At 36.6% G+C, this 17985-nt stretch overlaps 1 protein-coding gene and 1 non-coding gene across 6 annotated transcripts in view; one reads left to right on the top strand and one right to left on the bottom strand.

The window, feature by feature from the left end:
- Window positions 1–1211: 1211 nt before the first annotated feature.
- Ark2n (arkadia (RNF111) N-terminal like PKA signaling regulator 2N) overlaps window positions 1212–17985 on the bottom strand; it is an 85235-nt gene continuing 68461 nt past the window's right edge. For all 5 annotated transcript variants that reach the window (XM_047526335.1, XM_047526334.1, XM_047526333.1 and 2 more), the window contains 2 exons: window positions 9053–9179; window positions 1212–1809 (listed from right to left, as the gene is read on the bottom strand). In XM_047526335.1, coding sequence (XP_047382291.1) covers window positions 1620–1809; window positions 9053–9179 — 317 coding nt within the window. In that variant the 3' untranslated portion in view covers window positions 1212–1619. The remainder of the gene's footprint in view (window positions 1810–9052; window positions 9180–17985) is intronic.
- On the top strand, window positions 7920–7993 carry Trnav-cac (transfer RNA valine (anticodon CAC)). The gene has a single exon. It is a non-coding gene; the product is annotated as a tRNA-Val (tRNA).

Genomic DNA, 17985 nt, shown 5'->3' with positions numbered 1-17985 from the left:
AGCCAAGCAGACTCTGATGCATGCACATGCAGGCTGTGCCTTCATTCATCTCAGGGCCTCCATGCACCCACCCTGCACAGTGCTTGATGCAGAGCAGGCACTTGGTAAATGTGTGTTCACTGAATGGAAACTGCAAACGGCAGATCTAGTGCTCTTATGATCAGTAAGAGCCATCAAGGCATTTGGGGAAGGAAGCAAAGGGCACAGCAACTTCATACCATAACAATGGAAACAAAAAGCAATGTAAAAAGAAAAAAAAATTTGAAAAACAAAAGGTGAAGTCTTCTGAGCCAATATAACTTCATACCTCCCTGTGCACAAAACATAGTGTTCTAACTCTAGGTATTGCTTTTAAAATAATTCACTAGTAACTACGTGTTATAGGAAAAAAGGTAGTAACTAATGCCACAAAACTCCAATGCTGGCATTTCCTGAATTCCCTGAAGTTTCAACTACCTTTTGCTATTATTACTTTTAGATACTGTGAGGCTTACAGTGCCATTAATATGGTTTGCACTGACTTCTTATGACATATTTTGGTTTTTCTTATGCTTTTTTTTAGAAAGTAGAGGGAAAAAATATCCAAATATGGTATCAGGTCAAGTTCAGCATAGGTGTTGAACAGTTGTTAAACATGCCTTATGGAGAGACCAGCTTTGAAAGAAGGCACTTTTCTTTCAGATTTGCAAGTGCCTATAGACTCAGAAGTCACACAGGTTTTCATAGTCTTCCTAAGTAATACTTTTATAAGTTCTCCCATTATTTAATAAACCAGGGGGAAAAGTTAAGGGAAAAGATTTTCCCACTGATCTCTCAATACTCTTCACATGCCCAGAAAACCTCATGGTAATTACCAATCCAGAATGCCTCTGTTCCAAAAGAGACATTCTCCAGAACATTATGAATTATTGCAACAAGAAGGAGACCAACTAAGTCACCTTAATAGTATTTAGAAATACAAAGAGGCGTATCAATTATTTATGTTGTGGGAAGTCAACCAGGAGTAAAGTCAGGAAAGAAGGCAGAAGACTAAAGCTAAAAGGGAAAAAAAGAAAGAAAAAGAAAGAAAAACACTTGTAATACACTTCTGTCTTCTATTTTTAAGGACAGATTTTAAAATACACATGCCCTATCAGGTGCCAAAAAGGACCCAAGTGATATGTGTGCAAATGCCCTAAGGTAGGAGTGACAATGAGGTGGGCAGATAGTGGTCAAGTCTAGATATTAATTTTATTATACAGAAAAATAAATACAAGATTCGAAAACTGAAATCCATTTTACTTGGTAATTGAACTATTATTCTAAAAGGAAGGCAAATTTCCTAAGATTACAAGTCACCAAGTAAAATGAAGTTGTCTAATGAAATTCATCATTCTCATATTCCTACTGAGGGAAAGAAAAAATTATTTTCTGTGATAAGTTATTTTCCTAAGTGACTTCTTTTAATTTAAAAAAAAAAAAAAAAAAAAGTGTGGGGAGGTTTCCATGAGTTTCAATTCTACAAACGCCACAAACAGCTTCTGAAGCTGAAGCTATGACAATGAACTTCTGTGTCACAAAGAGGAGAAGGAAGTGGGAAGTGGAAGGAAACAGTGCAGAGGAAACACAGTGACATTGTATTACAGTAGGTATTTACGCCTGCTATCCTCATCCAAGGTAAGATCAACAACTTCTGCTGGTGAAGCCCAAGTCTGCTGGGGGGTCACAGTAGTCCATGACTGGGTTTGCCGGGTACTGACATACTGTGTGCCAGAGCCGTGCTTCCACGAAGAAACACTCTGAATCACACCCCCTCTGGGATGAACACACCTGCAACAAAGATGAAGAATAAAAGCATGGTTAGCCCCACACTGAAGGAAAACCAGAAGACAACATTACTGTAGTTGTACTGATATTTTTACTATTACGCAAGTTTCTTGAAACCCACAATCAATGCCCTTCTATCTCTCCTCCCTCCACGTCAGCCTACCTCTCCACCCTTTCCACCATTTCTGTCCCTCTCTCAGTTAGAAACTCCCAAGTTGTGTCCAAATTAACTAACAATGGGTAAGATGCTTCTTCTCTGGATGCATTTAAATCTCTGGGGTCTTCATCAAGGGACAATATATAAATCCACAACAAAACTAAGATGCCCAAACAATCTTAGTTGGAACAAATTAAACAGGAAGAAAAATAGGTAAAATTTGTCCTTAAAGTAAATTTTTAAAAAAATATTTTTAGTTGTAGATGGGCACAATACCTTTATTTTTATGTGGTACTGAGGATCGAACTCAGGGCCTCACACATGCCAGGCGAGTGCTCTACCACTCAGCTACAACGCCAGCCCCTGGACTAACAATTTTTTTGGTTAATGTTTTTTTCCTCCCACCCCACCTGCCCTGCTGGGGAATCTAACCGAGGGCTTGTACATGGTAGATAAGTGTTCTATCACTGAGCTACATGGTAGATAAGTGTTCTATCACTGAGCTACATCCCCATCCACCAGATTAATAATTTTAAAAATATAAAGTTTTCAACAATTCAAAAGCTCACTTGCATAAGCATAACTCAAGTCAAATTATCCAGAAACCTAGTAAGAAGTCAAAGATAAGTGGCTACCAAGGGAATCAATGTTATCTTTGGCAGAATTCCTAGAAATATCTGCAAAGCAAAAGAGATATAAAGTCCCAACTGTTACTCTGCACTGCTTTCCAAGTAACTGCACTATGTAATATCAAACAGTGCTTTTAAAAAGAATCTAATCTAATCTGTTTATTGTACAGAAGAAAAAAACAAGACCAAAAAGACAACTGCCCTAGATCTTAAGCAAGTTAACCACAAAACTCAAAACAAAATCATGTCTCCATTCAGGAGGCTGTTTTCCACTAAATTACTATGCTTTCCTCAGACTTAGCTTAAAGGACTCTATTATGCATGACTGAGAGGAGCACTGCAAGGTCCTGGGGGCATCTAACAACAGCAAAATTGATGCCAGAAAGCACCTGATGTAGGAAAATGATTAGGAATGACAGCTTTAAAGACAGTATTTACTACCGAGGAATGGATGAAGGAGGGAAAAATAAAGAGATGAAGCATTTCTTCGACTATCAAAACGGATTGCTTTTATAGCTGTGCAACAAGTGGTGGCAGTTACCAGCAATCACCTTGGTTAGGCTTCTTAAACAAAAAGGGGAGTTTATTAAAAGGACACAGGAGCACCTGAAAGAACTTAAAGATGACAGAATGAGCTCCAAATCTGTTTCTCCTTACAATTTTAGATTCTCTGGAGAAATGATCCCAACTCTGGACCAAAGTTTTCCTACCTCTAATTAGCTACAGATGATGGTCAACTTTTGACATAGTTAGCTTACCATTCTAAAAATAAATGTTAAAAATTAATTATATTTAGCCAAGCATAGTGGCATACACTTATAATCTCAGCAATTTGGGAGGCTGAGGCAGGAGGATAGCATGTTTTGAGGCTGGCCTCAGCAACTTAGCAAGGCCCTAAACAACTTGGTGAGACCCTGTCTCAAAATTTTAAAAAGGGCTGGGGATGTAGCTCAGTGGTAAAGTGCCCCTAGGTTCAATCCCCAGTATGTATGTATGCATGCATGCATGCATTAATTGAACTGATTATTTTTGCTTTCATTTACAGATCCTGAAGGTGACCTCTTGGATAACATTCCTACTTATTTTTACTAAGTGAAATGAAATGAATTCTTGTATCTTTGGGGGAAAGCTCATTTTCCTTCTAGCTTTTAGTGTCAATGTTATCAACTGGTTCTGTTAAGCAATCAGTCTTAAATGCAAAAGCTTAATATACCAATTAATTTACTAAGGGATGAACCAACATTAATGTTGATGACCACAGGATTAATAGACAAATAAATTTACAGCCTGATTATTCACAAAAGTCTCAGAACAGGTATCAAAGGAACTGCTTTGAAACAGTTCCCTGACAAAGATCTGTGCCATATGCATTCATCTTCCTAGGAAAACTACCAATAAAGCTAACAGAAGAAAAGCACAAAGGAAAGTATTGGCATGAGGATCATAAACTTCTGGCAAAACTAAGCACTAGAGAGAACAACTAGAGATACTGGAAAAGTCTCCATTTTTCTAGCAACATCTTTTGAAAATTAACATCTAGAAATAACAATTTGGATGTCAGGAGGTCACCACAGCAATATAAGGCAGATATACAAGATGCATTCAACCATTAATTCAGAAAGCCTGCTTCTCACCTATGACTAGGAAAAACACAGGGGACAAGAGAACACATCAAAATCTAAAATGAAAGAATAGGGAACAATACCAGCATACAAGAAAAACTTTACTGGGGAGAGGGGATGCATATCACAACTAGAATTGAGTTTAAAGGTCAAAAAAAATTCTTCTAATGTGGACCCAACACAAGTCGGAGAATATAATTCTAAAGAAAACAACAAAGACGAAGTATGAGTTTTTTTAAAACGTTCAGAAAGCCCACAACAATGTAGAATATCAAAAGAAAAAGTGCAAATAAATCCAAATAAAACATCTATACATGCAAATCAAATGAGAACAAAAAGACGTGGATCAAAACCTAAGACTTTTTCCAAGAGAAAGCCTTGCCAGAAGCACATCAATACTTCATAACTGCAACCTGAGACCTATGAAAGAAATAAATTCCAGATAAGACAAAGGTAGCCAAAGGAATGATTCTGAAGCCACCAACAAGATAGCCTCTTCCCAACCTGCTTCCCAGTGTTTGAATCTCAATGTCTGAAAGATTATCAAGCTTCTAAAGAAATTGCTGGAAAAAAATTTAGAAAGAACAGTCCGTGAGCCTCTACCCAGCCCTAGAACCAAAGACCAACATAAAATATATCCTCAAAATGATAGAGGATTTAATTAAAAATACTCCAACAGAATCTGTAAATTCTACATTCCATTGTATAAACAGCTACCAATGAGGTTTCAAAATGGATTTATCACCTATAAGATACTATTTCCTGAAGATTCAAACCAATGGATCAGAATAAAGTATAGCTTTATGACCCAGGGCATGTAAGAAAAAGTCCTTAAAAGTCAAGGTATAGCATGGTATTTAAAATGTAGCCATAATAACCTAATTTAGATCAAGAGTGGACTAAACATGTCTATAGAATGAAATGACAATTTGGATAAAACACCTGAAGTTCAGAGAAGGAGTGGGGGGGGGCAGTGTTTATGTGTGTAGAGAAAGAAAGAGGTAGAAATGGAACAGAATTTTAACTTCCAAGTTTTCATAAAAATATAATGATAATTTTATCACCAAATACCAAAATACTGATAAGAAAAAGGAAGCTCAAAAATTCATAATGGGGGGCTGGGGAGATTGCTCAGTCGGTAGAGTGCTTGCCTTGCAAGCACAAGGCCCTGGGTTCGATCCCCAGCACTGCAAAAAAAAAAAAAAAAATCATAATGGAAGAAAAATTGAACCCCCCCCCTAAAAAAAAAAAAAAAAAAAAAAAAAAAAAAAAAACAGGTACTACAAAATTTCTAGGCATAAGGAAATGATAAAGGGCTACACAGTAGAAGTTAATAGAGAACTGAACCACATGACATGTCTTAACACAGAAATTAGCTGGAGATATAGCCCAACATGTAGAGTGCCTGCCTCTCAAACTCAAGACCCCGGTTCGAATCCCCAGCACTGGTCGATTGCTGAAATTCCAAACAAACAAAAGGAACGGATTCAGAATCCTCTACCCTCTTTCTTTGGGCTGGGGAGATAGCTCAGTTGGTAAAGTGCTTGCCTTGCAAGTACAGAGTCCTGGGTTTGATCCCCAGCACCACAAAAAAAAAATATATATATAGAAATTAGATAAACAACACAGGTTATTACCTATTCTTTCCTACTTCTGGAGGACATGAATACAATGAATTAAAATTTGAAATGAAACTCAAGAGGAAGCTGGTGAATGAAAATGTGCCAACAATTGAAGATAATTTACCTACATAAGTTTGCCAACAAGGTATAATAGCAGGGAACCTGAAATTCTGAAATACATTGTATTCCAGAAAGATCCTGATGAGACTTAAAAGGATAATGTTTTCTATATGGTAAAAAGCAATGAGTGAAATAAAGGCAAATTAAAGGCTGAAGAAAGAAATTAGTAGTTATATATTCCTCATTTGATGGATAAGGCAGCTTGAAGAGAACAGATTTAAAAAATGGAAAAGAACAGAGAAAAGTTTTTTAAATTAATTGTGGGGGAAGAGTGAGATAAAGGAAAGACAGTGAAAATTATTTTGATTTGTCATCTAAACTATAAAATCCATAAAAGCTAATTAAATACAAAATATTTCATTACCTAAATTCTCTCACAACAAATGGTATTAAAATTTTAGTAATGACAGCCGGTCTTGGTGGTGCACACCTGTAATCCCAGTCACTAGGGAGTCTGGCAGGAGGATGGGAGGTTCAAAGCCAGCCTCAGCAAAAGCAAGGCACTAACTTAGTGATACCCTGTCTCTAAATAAAATACAAAATAGGGCTAGGGATTTGGCTCAGCGATCAAGTGCCTCTAAGTACCAAAAAAGAAAAAATTTCAGTAATGGTAACAATTTAAGGAGGTCAACAACAACGGAATCAACAACCCACAGGCAGAATCACATCAGAGTAGCTTAGATTGTGGAAAAGTCTTCTGCTACTGAGGAAATCTTTTTTCATACCAATAATACACTGTAGGAAAAACACTGCTGAAATAGCTGATATTAATGATTTGTGCATAAAATTTCTATATTATCTTAAAAAATTTAAAACTAAAAATATTTAAACTTCTTTGAGTATCAATCCTCATGGATTTTGTCAAAATATATGTACTGGGCTGTATAGCATGCTATAGGATAGTAAATTTGGCGTGTATCTTTCTAATGTTTAAAGTAATATAAAAAACTTTAAGAAATTTTTATTTTTCAATATATTATGAAATCAATGTTTAACATTTGACACAATAATTATAAGGAATTTCAATTTAGTGGTTATTGATTCAATGTTCTAATAATAAAGACTAAAATATTTAAGGAAAAAAATAAAACTTCTTCCCAGGCATGGTGGTACACGACTTGGAAACCTGAGGGCAGGTACATCACAAGTGTGAGTCAGCCTCAGCAACTTAGCGAGACTATCTTAAAAAAGAAAAAAAGGCTGGGCTAGTAATGTAGCTCACTGGTAAAGTGACCCTGGACTCAATCCCATGTGTGTGTGTGTGTGTGTGTGTGTGTGTGTGTGTGTGTGTCTCTCTCTCTCTCTCTCTCTCACACACACACAGAACAATAAAAAATTCTTCCCCATCAAAATAAGAAAAAAAGAATAAACATTAAATACAAAAATGGGGGGGTGGGAAGCTATACAGGCATACTTTTGGCATTGTTATAGAATAGAGGATGCAGTACTAGAACAGTACTAGTTCCAATAAAGATAGAATTAGCCACTTGGGGAATTTGCATTTTAAATTATAAGGTAACTCTATATTCTTCAAGTTCCATTTGTTTAATTGGAAAATACTCTGAAATATAACTTAAGGGAAAGTACGTAAATAGAAAATGTGCTCCAAGAACAACTGAAGATAGTATAATCTGTCTCAGAAAGTTAACCTGATGTCACAAGAAAAAGATACTCTCAATTTATATGCACTTTGTATTTCACTCCCACTCTACATGCCTATGTTCACCTATTTTGTAAGCAATGGAAGATATGCTGCTAAATGCTTTATTAATTTACTAACCAAAGAGTAAAATCAAAGAGCAAAGTAATAGAGTTACTGTATTATGTGCCTATTTATTAGAAAAATCACACCTTAACCCTTGCATCATGGAAGAAAAGGTATTTGCTACATAAAGTACAATAAGCTAAAGTTGAAATTTTTCATTTGTATGTACATGTACATGTTAAATATTTAGAAGAGGGCTGGGGATATAGCTCAGTTGGTAGAGCGCTTGCCTCACAAGCACAAGGCCCTGGGTTCAATCCCCAGTACCACAAAATTAAATATATATATATATATTTTTTTTTTTTTCCAGAAGAATATCTCTGAGAGGACTATAACCAATTCTTATGAATACACCTTAAAACAGGAGTCAGCACATGTTTTTCTAGCAAAAAGCCAGACAATAACTATCTTAGGTTTTGAGGGTCACACATTACTGAAACTACTCAACTCTGCCTCTGGAGTGCAAAAAGCAGACAATGATGATATATGAAACAAAACAGCATAGCTCTTTTAGAATAACTTTATTTATGGATGCTGAAAATTGAGTTTTTGTGTTACTTTTCCATATCACAAAATGTAATTTTTCCCCAATTACTTAAAACTATAAAAACCATTCTTAGCACTCAGTCCATACAAACACAAAGCAGCATGCCAGATTTGGCTTTGTGGGTCACAGTTTGCTGACCCCTACCTTACACAATGCCAAACTTTGTGCAAATACTATATACTAGCCTGGGGTTATAGCTCAGTGAGAGAAGATTTGCCTAGCATACATGAGGCCCTGTGTTCCATTTCTAGCACCACAAGATGTAGGGGATAAAAAAATGATATCAGATGCATGCTTCCCCGATGTTTGTTCCCAATTTATATCAAGATAAAAGTGAAAGAAAATAGAAATGAGAGGGCAGGAAAGCAGAAATACTTCTGCCTTAAGAGAAAAACCTGTCAAATTATTTAGACATTTGCTTAAAATATAAGAGAAAGAAAATCAGCTCAACACACACATAGGTCTGCAATGGTGATATGCAACATTCTGAAGCTCACGTCATATCTCAACAAAAAGTGTTTCTTGGATCCTAATTAGAAAAAGTTATATTCCATGTATGTATATGTCAAAATACACTCTACTGTCATGTGTATCTAAAAATGTTTTAAAATTCAAAAATCAAACCAAACCAAACCAAAAAAAGTGTTCCTTAAACCAAAGAAAGCTGAGAGGCCCATGTTCATGCCAGCCATGCTCTGAGGTCTACCATTTTCTTATCACTTATTTTCTGGTTAAAGTAACATTCACGACATAGGACACCAGAATTTTTCAATTAGTAACCTACCTCGCGTGTTCCTGAACACCCACAATCTCTACTTCACTATCTGAAGAGGCAATATTAATTTCTTCATTAAGTGGTGCATTGCCAGTAGATGTTTTGTCACTCGCTAGGAATCCTGGATCCAAATGACCTGAGAGAGAAAGGAAGAGAAAAGCACTACAGTTTAATTTCTTACAAATGGCAGACACAACTTATTGACAGATTTCTTAACAGTTTTAATCTCAGAAATAGTAATTCTATAATCCTGATATCTTTGCCACAGCAAAACTATTATGCATGTCAAATAAACTGGGCAGTGTTCTGCCATTTTTAAAAAATTTGTTTTACACAAAATGTAAAGCTCATCATATATATTCAGTTTGTCAGTACATAAAGGTATAAACTCAAAGTCACTCACTCTGTACTCCTATTCCTTAGGAGAAGAACTTTCAGTACTTTGGTTAATGTCTCTGAATATATAAAATATATATATAATATATATAAATTATACATGTATAAAATAAAATATATGTAATTTTCACAGTGCTTTTTGTATTCAACTCTAGCCTGCTTTTAAATGACCTACATAACCACCAAGAGGGCAGCTGGGTAGTTCTCTGCTGCTTATTGTAACAGAATAAAATTCTAAACCAGAAAGTACAAAGGCATAAATGGAATAATACAAGTTTTCCTTAATACCACATTTAGACAAGGATGTTTTGTGAAAGATTTAACATTTTTCTCTGTAATAAAGGAATGCAGATTTGACAAAAGTCTGACCCCAAACTACATCTAAAAGGCAATGCTACAGGTAGATCACAATTCTGGCTCTGAGCAACTAAAACAAATTGTATACTGCTGACAATTCTCATTACACTTAAGTCACACACACTAGAAAAGCACAACAGCTTGTGGCATTGGTACATATAGACTTTTTCACAAGAGTCTTCATAGAGTTGTCTATTATATGATGCAATAAAACACATTCTCCAGCATCACAGAAGCACAAGCTTCACAGATCTCTCTCAATAAAGGATAATGACATAAAAATCAAAATTTGTGGCTCTACAAACAATTCTAGTTAAAATAACTCAGCTTACAACCTAGCACTGGAATGTTTTAACTTAAAAACATGAATATGAAAATACCTAGAAGTAAACAGGAATAAACAGTTGCAACAGGTATGAATTTTCACTTCCGTTAAAGAGCATTTATATTTAAATATATTGTTAACTGATACAAAACTATTTCTCCATGTTTAAAAAAAAACTCTTCATGGCTGGGGAGATAGCTCAGTTGGTAGAGTGCTTGCCTTGCAAGCACAAGGCACTGGGTTCAATCCCAGCACCGCAAAAAAAAAAAAAAAAAAAAACAACTTCATGACACCTTACATAAACTATACCAACGTAAAGAAAATAAAAGTTACCATACAACTTTTCCCTTTCACTTCCTTGCACTTTTACAATGCTTCAAGGTCACTGAGAAATCTTGTACTTTCATACTTCTCCTGTCAACTTTCAATATAACCCTTCTGGAAAAGTACAGACAGTCTCAAAGCAAACTTAATTTTTACATTCTCTGACCCTATAAAACCATCCCTGAGAATTTACCCCAAGGGAAAAGATTTAAATAAGAAAAAAGTTAAGACATCCAAAGATAATCACTATAACACTAGATGGAAACTTGAGAATAGTATACATAAAATACAACTTATCACATACTAAAATATGTGTAGATGATGAGTAAAGCTGGGGAAAGAAATGAACGAGACTCTGGGTCTTTTTCGCAATTCTCTTCCCTGCCCCCGCCCCAGGGTACTGAGGATTAACCCAGCAGCACTCCACCTCTGAGCTACATTTCCCCAGCCCTTTTTATTTAATTTTGAGACAGGGTCTCACTGAATTGCCCAGTTTGGACTTGAACTTGAAATCTTCCTGCCTCAGCCCCCAGAGTTGCTGAGATTATAGGTATTCACCATTGTGCAAAGCTCACAATTCTTTAATGTTATATTTACCTGTTTTTCTTCGATTGACAAAGATGTACAAATGAGAAAATAGAAGACTGGAAAGCTTAAAATGGCTCCTGCAGACTGAGATTTATAGGTCTGTAACCTAGATCAGATCTTGTACAGTGGCACAGGCAGTACACCAAATCTTCCAACCCTATAAGCATACAAATGATATACCAGAAAACACCCAGTTTGTTATATCTAGAACTGTGTGGTTGTTTAAATGGAATTTGGTTACGTCTAGAATTGGTAACCTAGATTCTTGCTCTGGCTCCCAACACTTTGCTAAACAGCCAAGTCTTATCCAATTTCTACTTCAATGTCTTAATTATGACCGTTTATAGCTAACACTGTGCAAACTGTTCCAAATGTACTGTTACAGAGGAATTCAAATTGATAATTCTCTGTCAAGCCTTCAACCTATCCACACTCCATGGTCTTTACTGTTTATTTCACCTGTTTGTTCCTCAAAAAGCACTTATTTGTGACATGCTCTACACTATTCCAGATGCTACAATACTACAGGGCACAAAGCAGGCATAATCTCTATACTCCATGAACCTACGACACATTCAGGGACAGTAAAAGCAGATCATTGCACTGTGACTTGAAAACTGCTCTGATATGAAGATAAAAGGCACACTACCCAGAGTTCAAGGCTATCAGGGAAGCTAAGTTCTCAGGGAAATTAGGCATAGGTGAGGGCAAGTAGCCCAGGGAACACTTTTTTGTTCTTTAGGGTTCAAAAATTTATTAAGATTGGGGTAATGGTACTAAAAAAGAGTAATGAAAAACAAGTCTGGCAAAGTCAGCAGAGATCACAGCATGGTAGAGATTCTGGGCTTGATCTTGAGAAGTCACTAAAAGATCTAAGCTGAGAAGTGAACACCATCTGTTTTTGCATTTAAAGAGTCTCCTTCTGGAGCACAGAAATGAAACTAACAGCAAAACAGAAGGCAAGGGAACCAGCTAGGCTGCCGCATTCTCCAGGGGTACAAATGACTGGCTGAACTGGAGAAGACAACTGTGTATATGTTCAGAGGGTTAGAGATGTTGGGAATTGGGCACATGACAGAAGAAAGCAGGAAATGAAAAATTATGCTTTAGGTTGTTGATTTATTCAGTGCACTAATGAAAGCTAAGGGTGGCTGCTAAATATGTGTTTAAAAGATGTTCAGCAGGCAGTTAGAGAGACTATTTTAAAGCTCAGGTCAGAGATCGAGAGAGGGAAAAGAGACTTGATAAGTCCTTGGTAACAGTGGAAAGAGAAACTTCATCCACAGGACTGTAGGAAGCCTAGTGCAGAACACTGATGAACACCAATAATTAAAGAAATGGGCAAAGGAAGGGAAATCACAAAGAAAGAAAACCCCAAGGATGATATCATGGATAACATGAGCATGTCTAAGAAAAAGTGATTAATATAATACCCACTGAGAACTCAGGTAAGAAAAGAGATCTAGCAGAACTAACTAGAATCAGTGATAAGACAATCATAAACAACTTTGACAAGCAGAGCCTCAGGAGTGATGGGACCCAAAGTTAACTAGGCAAAGCAAGCTGAAAAGCAGAAGTTTAAGTCTGATTTGGAGGAAAGGAGAAACATGGTACTAAATGAGGAATGTGGGTTTGAGGGAAGGAGATGTGTGTGTATGTACAGTTTTTAAAGATGGGAGAGTGAGGCAGGCACAGTGGTCTATGCCTGCAACTCCAGCAACTTAGAAGGTTAAGGCACAAGGATCACAAGTTCAAGGTTAAGGGCTGGGAATGTAGCTCAGAGTAAGAGCACTCCTGGGTTAAATCTCCAAATATCTCTCTCTCCTCTCCTCCCCGCTCCCCACACACATAAACACAAAGATGGAGAGACCTGGTCATATTTATAAGAATAAAGGCAGAGAACAGGTTTGATGGCAGAAAGCTGGAGTGATATTCACCTGTGAAGAATGCGTTAAGACTATCTACAAAGCACAGATGTGGTTAAGGTAGCAGGGGATTAGAAAAGTGAGAGAGTCATTTTAAAAAGAGATGCTCCTAAGGAAAGGGGGAACGGGAATTGCTGGGCAGCACTGAGAATAAAGATGAAGCTACAGATATGTGATTTTCTCCAGCTAAGCTTAGCAGTGGGGATACAGACTCTAAAAGTTCATCAACGGATCAGATTGTCAGGTGAATACACCTAGAAAATCAACTCTAAAAGAAAGGTGAAGGAGAATACTGTTAGAGCAGAGCTGAGCCAAACGCAGGCTTGACAGAGAAGAAAGTGAAGCTGGGAGGGGACTAATAAAGGACTTGAGGGACAGGTGCAGTGAGATACAGAAAAAGTAAAAATGGCATGGTGGAAATAAAAGTATGAGAGTACAGAAAAGCCCCCCAGTGGAAAAAAGAAAGCAGTCAGGAGAGCTAGGAGGAAAACCAGTGGTTAGGAGAAAAAAACACCATATTTCCACCCTCTTACCTACCCACAAAATGTAAGCCATGGGTTCATTCCTTTTCTCCTGTCTTCCCTTCCGCTCTGTTGTTCTTTGCTCTGAACACCTACAACTTTTCTATTGCCCTCTGGAATGCCAGGTCCATGGTAAACAACTAAACTTTCTACCTCCTTGTGGAAATTGCTTTTGCTGAAAATGCTGCCTCTTCTACAGTCCTATGAAGAGGAAGCTGTTTCTAACACCCAATCTGAGATTGGCATCACTTGTAAATAACTGTCCTCCATTCTCTTGAGCCAATACTAGCAGATGAAATGCTCCAGAGTGTTACCTTTCACTGTCATATGTTGACCCATGACAGTTTTAGTTGATCTTGAAACATTACTGGTACCTGACTTGGTCTTTCTTTTCACTTTTCAGTCCAGATATCGTGAATAATTATTTATGTGGACAACCTCTTCAAAACTATTGGTACCTACTCGCTAAGAAGCAAGGAGCTAAGCTCCAAAAGCCACTTAGAGAGAGTCACTTGTAGAACAATCACATCAAGGGGTTCAGTCTGCAGGGGTTCAGTCTGTCTTGATCGTAAAAATAAGGATGTGAACTGAATCAAACCAAACTTAAAAGGTAAATCTTAAGAGTCACTGTTGCTATAACCAAACTCTTCCTTCTTGATTTCTCAATGCGCTTAACAATAGTAACTAGGTAAACACAAGGATACAACAGGATTTAGTATTTCTATGCTCAGTTCTAGCACCACAGTTCTAATTCATAATTCTAACCTGTTTGGTAGGAATATTTTCTGATGTGTATCAGTCATCAATATTTCTGAAAAACCAATCTTCACTGAGTAGGCCCCTCAACCCTGACCCTACAATCCCAAAAGTCTCACTCCAGAGCTGGAATTGTCATGACTCTATTTAATTTTTCTTTCTTCCTTTTAAAGAATGGAAAAGAAAAGTCACTACACTGTTTATTGATTTTACACTATCTTAAGAAAACAAGGTACCCATCACCAGTATTTCAGATTCTTCTAACTTTATCCATTACATATCCAAAAACAATAATTTATGCATTCTTTTCCCACTATTATATCAATCCAAGCAAATCTGGCAGTGTAATTTTGACCACAGAATTACAACCCAATACCACTGGTATTTATAATTATTACAAAACCTGTCAAAATAATTATTATAATTATTACAAAACATATAATTATGCAGTTACTTTTTGTTGCAAGTCTAATGATGCTCTAAAACTGATCACTTAAAATCAGGGTCTCTTATTGCTAATTTATTATTTAGTCAAAATATCATGAGAATAAAATAAGGGACATGATAATGTGATATGGTGTTAAATACAAACTTCTTGGTCAATGTTAAGAACTGGTAGACTAAGCTGGGGGAGTGGGCACAGGCCTTGAAATTCCAGCTACTGGGAGGCAGAGGCAGGAAAATCACAAATTCAAGGTCAGTCTGGGCAACTTAGCAAGACCCTGTCTCAAAATAAAAACTAAAAAGGGCTGGGGATGTAGCTTAGTGGGACAGCAACCCTAGGTTCAATCTCTAGTACTGACAAAACAAAATTTAAATAATTAAACAAGGAACCCCCAGACTAATGGTGCAAGATTTTTGCAACACTTCTCATCACAATCACTAGATATAAGGAGCCACATAGCCACACAGATGACAAGTCAGTTGGAAACCACAATAGCGGACTGCTAGGTATATTTAAAAAAAAAAAAAAATAGTACTAGCGTTAAAAAATGATAATCATTAATTTGTGTTTAATTCACTTAACAAAAACATATCATCTCTATAAAACATGGAAAGCATTCAGGGATGTCTCCCCTGTTCTATCTCAGAGCTGGGACAACAACAGTTATTTTCTCCCAACATAACCCTCTTCAGCAAGCAACACATTCCTTTGGGAGCTCTGCATGGAGCCTGTTGTGTTACCTCTGCTTCCACCCCTACCCAACTCCCTTGTAGGTTATCTCAAGAATTCAGTGGCAGAAGAGCATCTAGAGCATACACAAAAACAAAAGTACAACAAAGATTCTATGAGGTTCTGCACATACTGCCAGTGGTACTATCTTTTCCAGTTCTAAGACAGGAATAAATCCTGTAGCAAAAAATATGAATACCATGATTACCATATAATAAACTGAAAAAAAGCAGAGTACTCATATTTATTGTGGCAGCTGGCTGTCTCCCTATAGGACTTTGCCTTTGTAGATATTTGGAAGAATTTCTTTCACTCTGAAAAGATTCTAAAATGTTGTCCTCCCACTACAGACATAAATAAAAGTTACTAAGAAAGGGTTTAAAAAAGAGCACCAGCAACAGCAAAGAAAAGTAGTAACTAAAATACCATGGTGAACTGAACACTTTTTTGTCTTCAAAAGAAAGAATGCAGCTACTTTTCATGTTGTAAGTCTAATGGATAAGCACTAGATCTTCGCCTGTTTGCATCACATTAAAGCAAAGCATTACAAAATACTGGATGACAGGGCAGGCTAGGTAAAATAAGATTACAACCTTAAATCACTACTCAGTCTTAAAAACATGCAAATTATTACTATGTGCTTACTTCTTTCAACAAGAACATTAAACACAACCTTATAAGATGGGATAAGGGGAAATGAATACCTAAACTTTTACTTTTAAGAAGGAGCCAGAAAATAAAAGGGGCTTGAGTACATCACCTCCTTCACAAGACAGTGTCTCTGATCTGCTAGCAACAAAAACAGGGCCATTTTGGTCAGACTATTAAAAAATCCTACATTAGGGACAGGTAACTCAAGATTTGTTTCTCTGCCATTGTGCTTCTGTTATGGACAGGCCAAGATTACCTACCATCCCTATTTTAAGGATAGAAAAATGCTCACAGTCTACCTAACTTTGACCAGAAAGGCATGATGGAAAAAAGGAGATATTTAGAATTTATAATTTTCCAGGACAAAAACCAACAAATTCTGTTTATCACAACTATAGATCTTTCTTACCAAGAGTACCTCTGACTCCTTTTAGTAGCCCCAACTACAATTATGTTTATAGCAGGCCATTACTAACAATTAAAATAAAGCTATTTTTCAGAGATGCAGGTATATTACCTAAACATGCTAAACACAAGAGTTACCTGGGGATTATCATTAAAGAGATTCCCAGATTCCATTTCATATCTACTAATAAAAACTTCAGGGAGAAGAGAAAGATTCTGAATTTTTTAAAGAATACTGGGTAATTTTTAGGCTCCAGCAAAACTTAAAAAATACTATAGCAGGAACAACTCATGCCGGGGCAGGGGAGTGAACTAGAAATCTACTGACTGACCCATCGATCCCTTTCTTACTCACTCTACTTCAGCATAGTATTTATTAACCTAATGCTGGTTAGCATTCAGGAGGGCTTCAGCTGCTACTGTGTACTAGTCCCCATGCTAAGTACACTGTTACATTATGTCACTTAACAGCAACAATAATCTTTTGGAATAGATACTAGTTTTATCCCAGTTTTCTGTTTGTGTGTTTGTTTAGTGCTGGAGAATGAACCCAGGGCCTTGTGCATTCAAGGGAAGCACTCTACCAACTGAGCTATATCCCGAACCCCTTATCCCAGTTTTGCACACAATTTACCTAAGTAAGGTCACACAGTTTCTAAGTGGCTGCTTGTTGAAAACCACACCCTACACCATACAAGTCTAGCATCAAGTAAAGAAAAAGTATACAGATGGCAAGAGTTGAAACAGAAACTTTAGGTCTTTTGTTGATCAGGTGCTTCCCTGATTTCAACTTATTTTTATAAATTTGCTTGTTATTCAACTTTTTTGGCCTAGGTTAAAATTAAAACTATTTTGTAGTTGCAACTATTTTGGATATAAAAACTTCATCCAATTGCTTTGAAAAAGCAGCAAGTTAGTCTATCGGAGCAGGCTGTAGATGCTGCTATGGATTAAAATGAACCCACAGATAGTCTGTTCAGTGACTAGGATTTTATTTCATTGTGAAGGGAAAAGGTAGGATCCAGACTAAGCATTAGAATATTTATATTGAATTCAAACCTCAAGAATAGGCCAAATACTGAAATTATAAACTGGCAATCAAGCATAAATTCTAATCATTTTGTTGTAAGACTAAGTATACTCAGCTTCTTAAGATGGATTCTCACTGTGAATAACAACATATCCAGTTTTATTTTATTCACATACCTACATCATCAGATTTCAATTTATTTGAAAGAGCATATAAATGCCTTCATTAGAAAACATTACTAGGACCTACGAACAATGGTGGCTACATCCTATATCCTAAACAAAATTTACACACAATTAATGGCCCAATATAGACATGTGCTCTATATTATACCCTATGGAAATTATCACAAACATATATCAAAGACCCATACAAGAAATGTTAACAACATCATTTAAAATAGCTCCCAAACATCCAACAAGAGATATATTGGGATATATTCATATAGTGCAATACTAAATAGCAGGGAAAACCCAATGAACTAGATCCA

Source organism: Sciurus carolinensis, chromosome 15 (genome assembly GCF_902686445.1).
Source record: "Sciurus carolinensis chromosome 15, mSciCar1.2, whole genome shotgun sequence".
NCBI classification, from domain to species: Eukaryota; Metazoa; Chordata; class Mammalia; order Rodentia; family Sciuridae; genus Sciurus; species Sciurus carolinensis.
The sequence above is the reverse complement of the archived record's forward strand: the minus strand, read 5'-3'. Positions and strand labels throughout refer to the sequence as shown.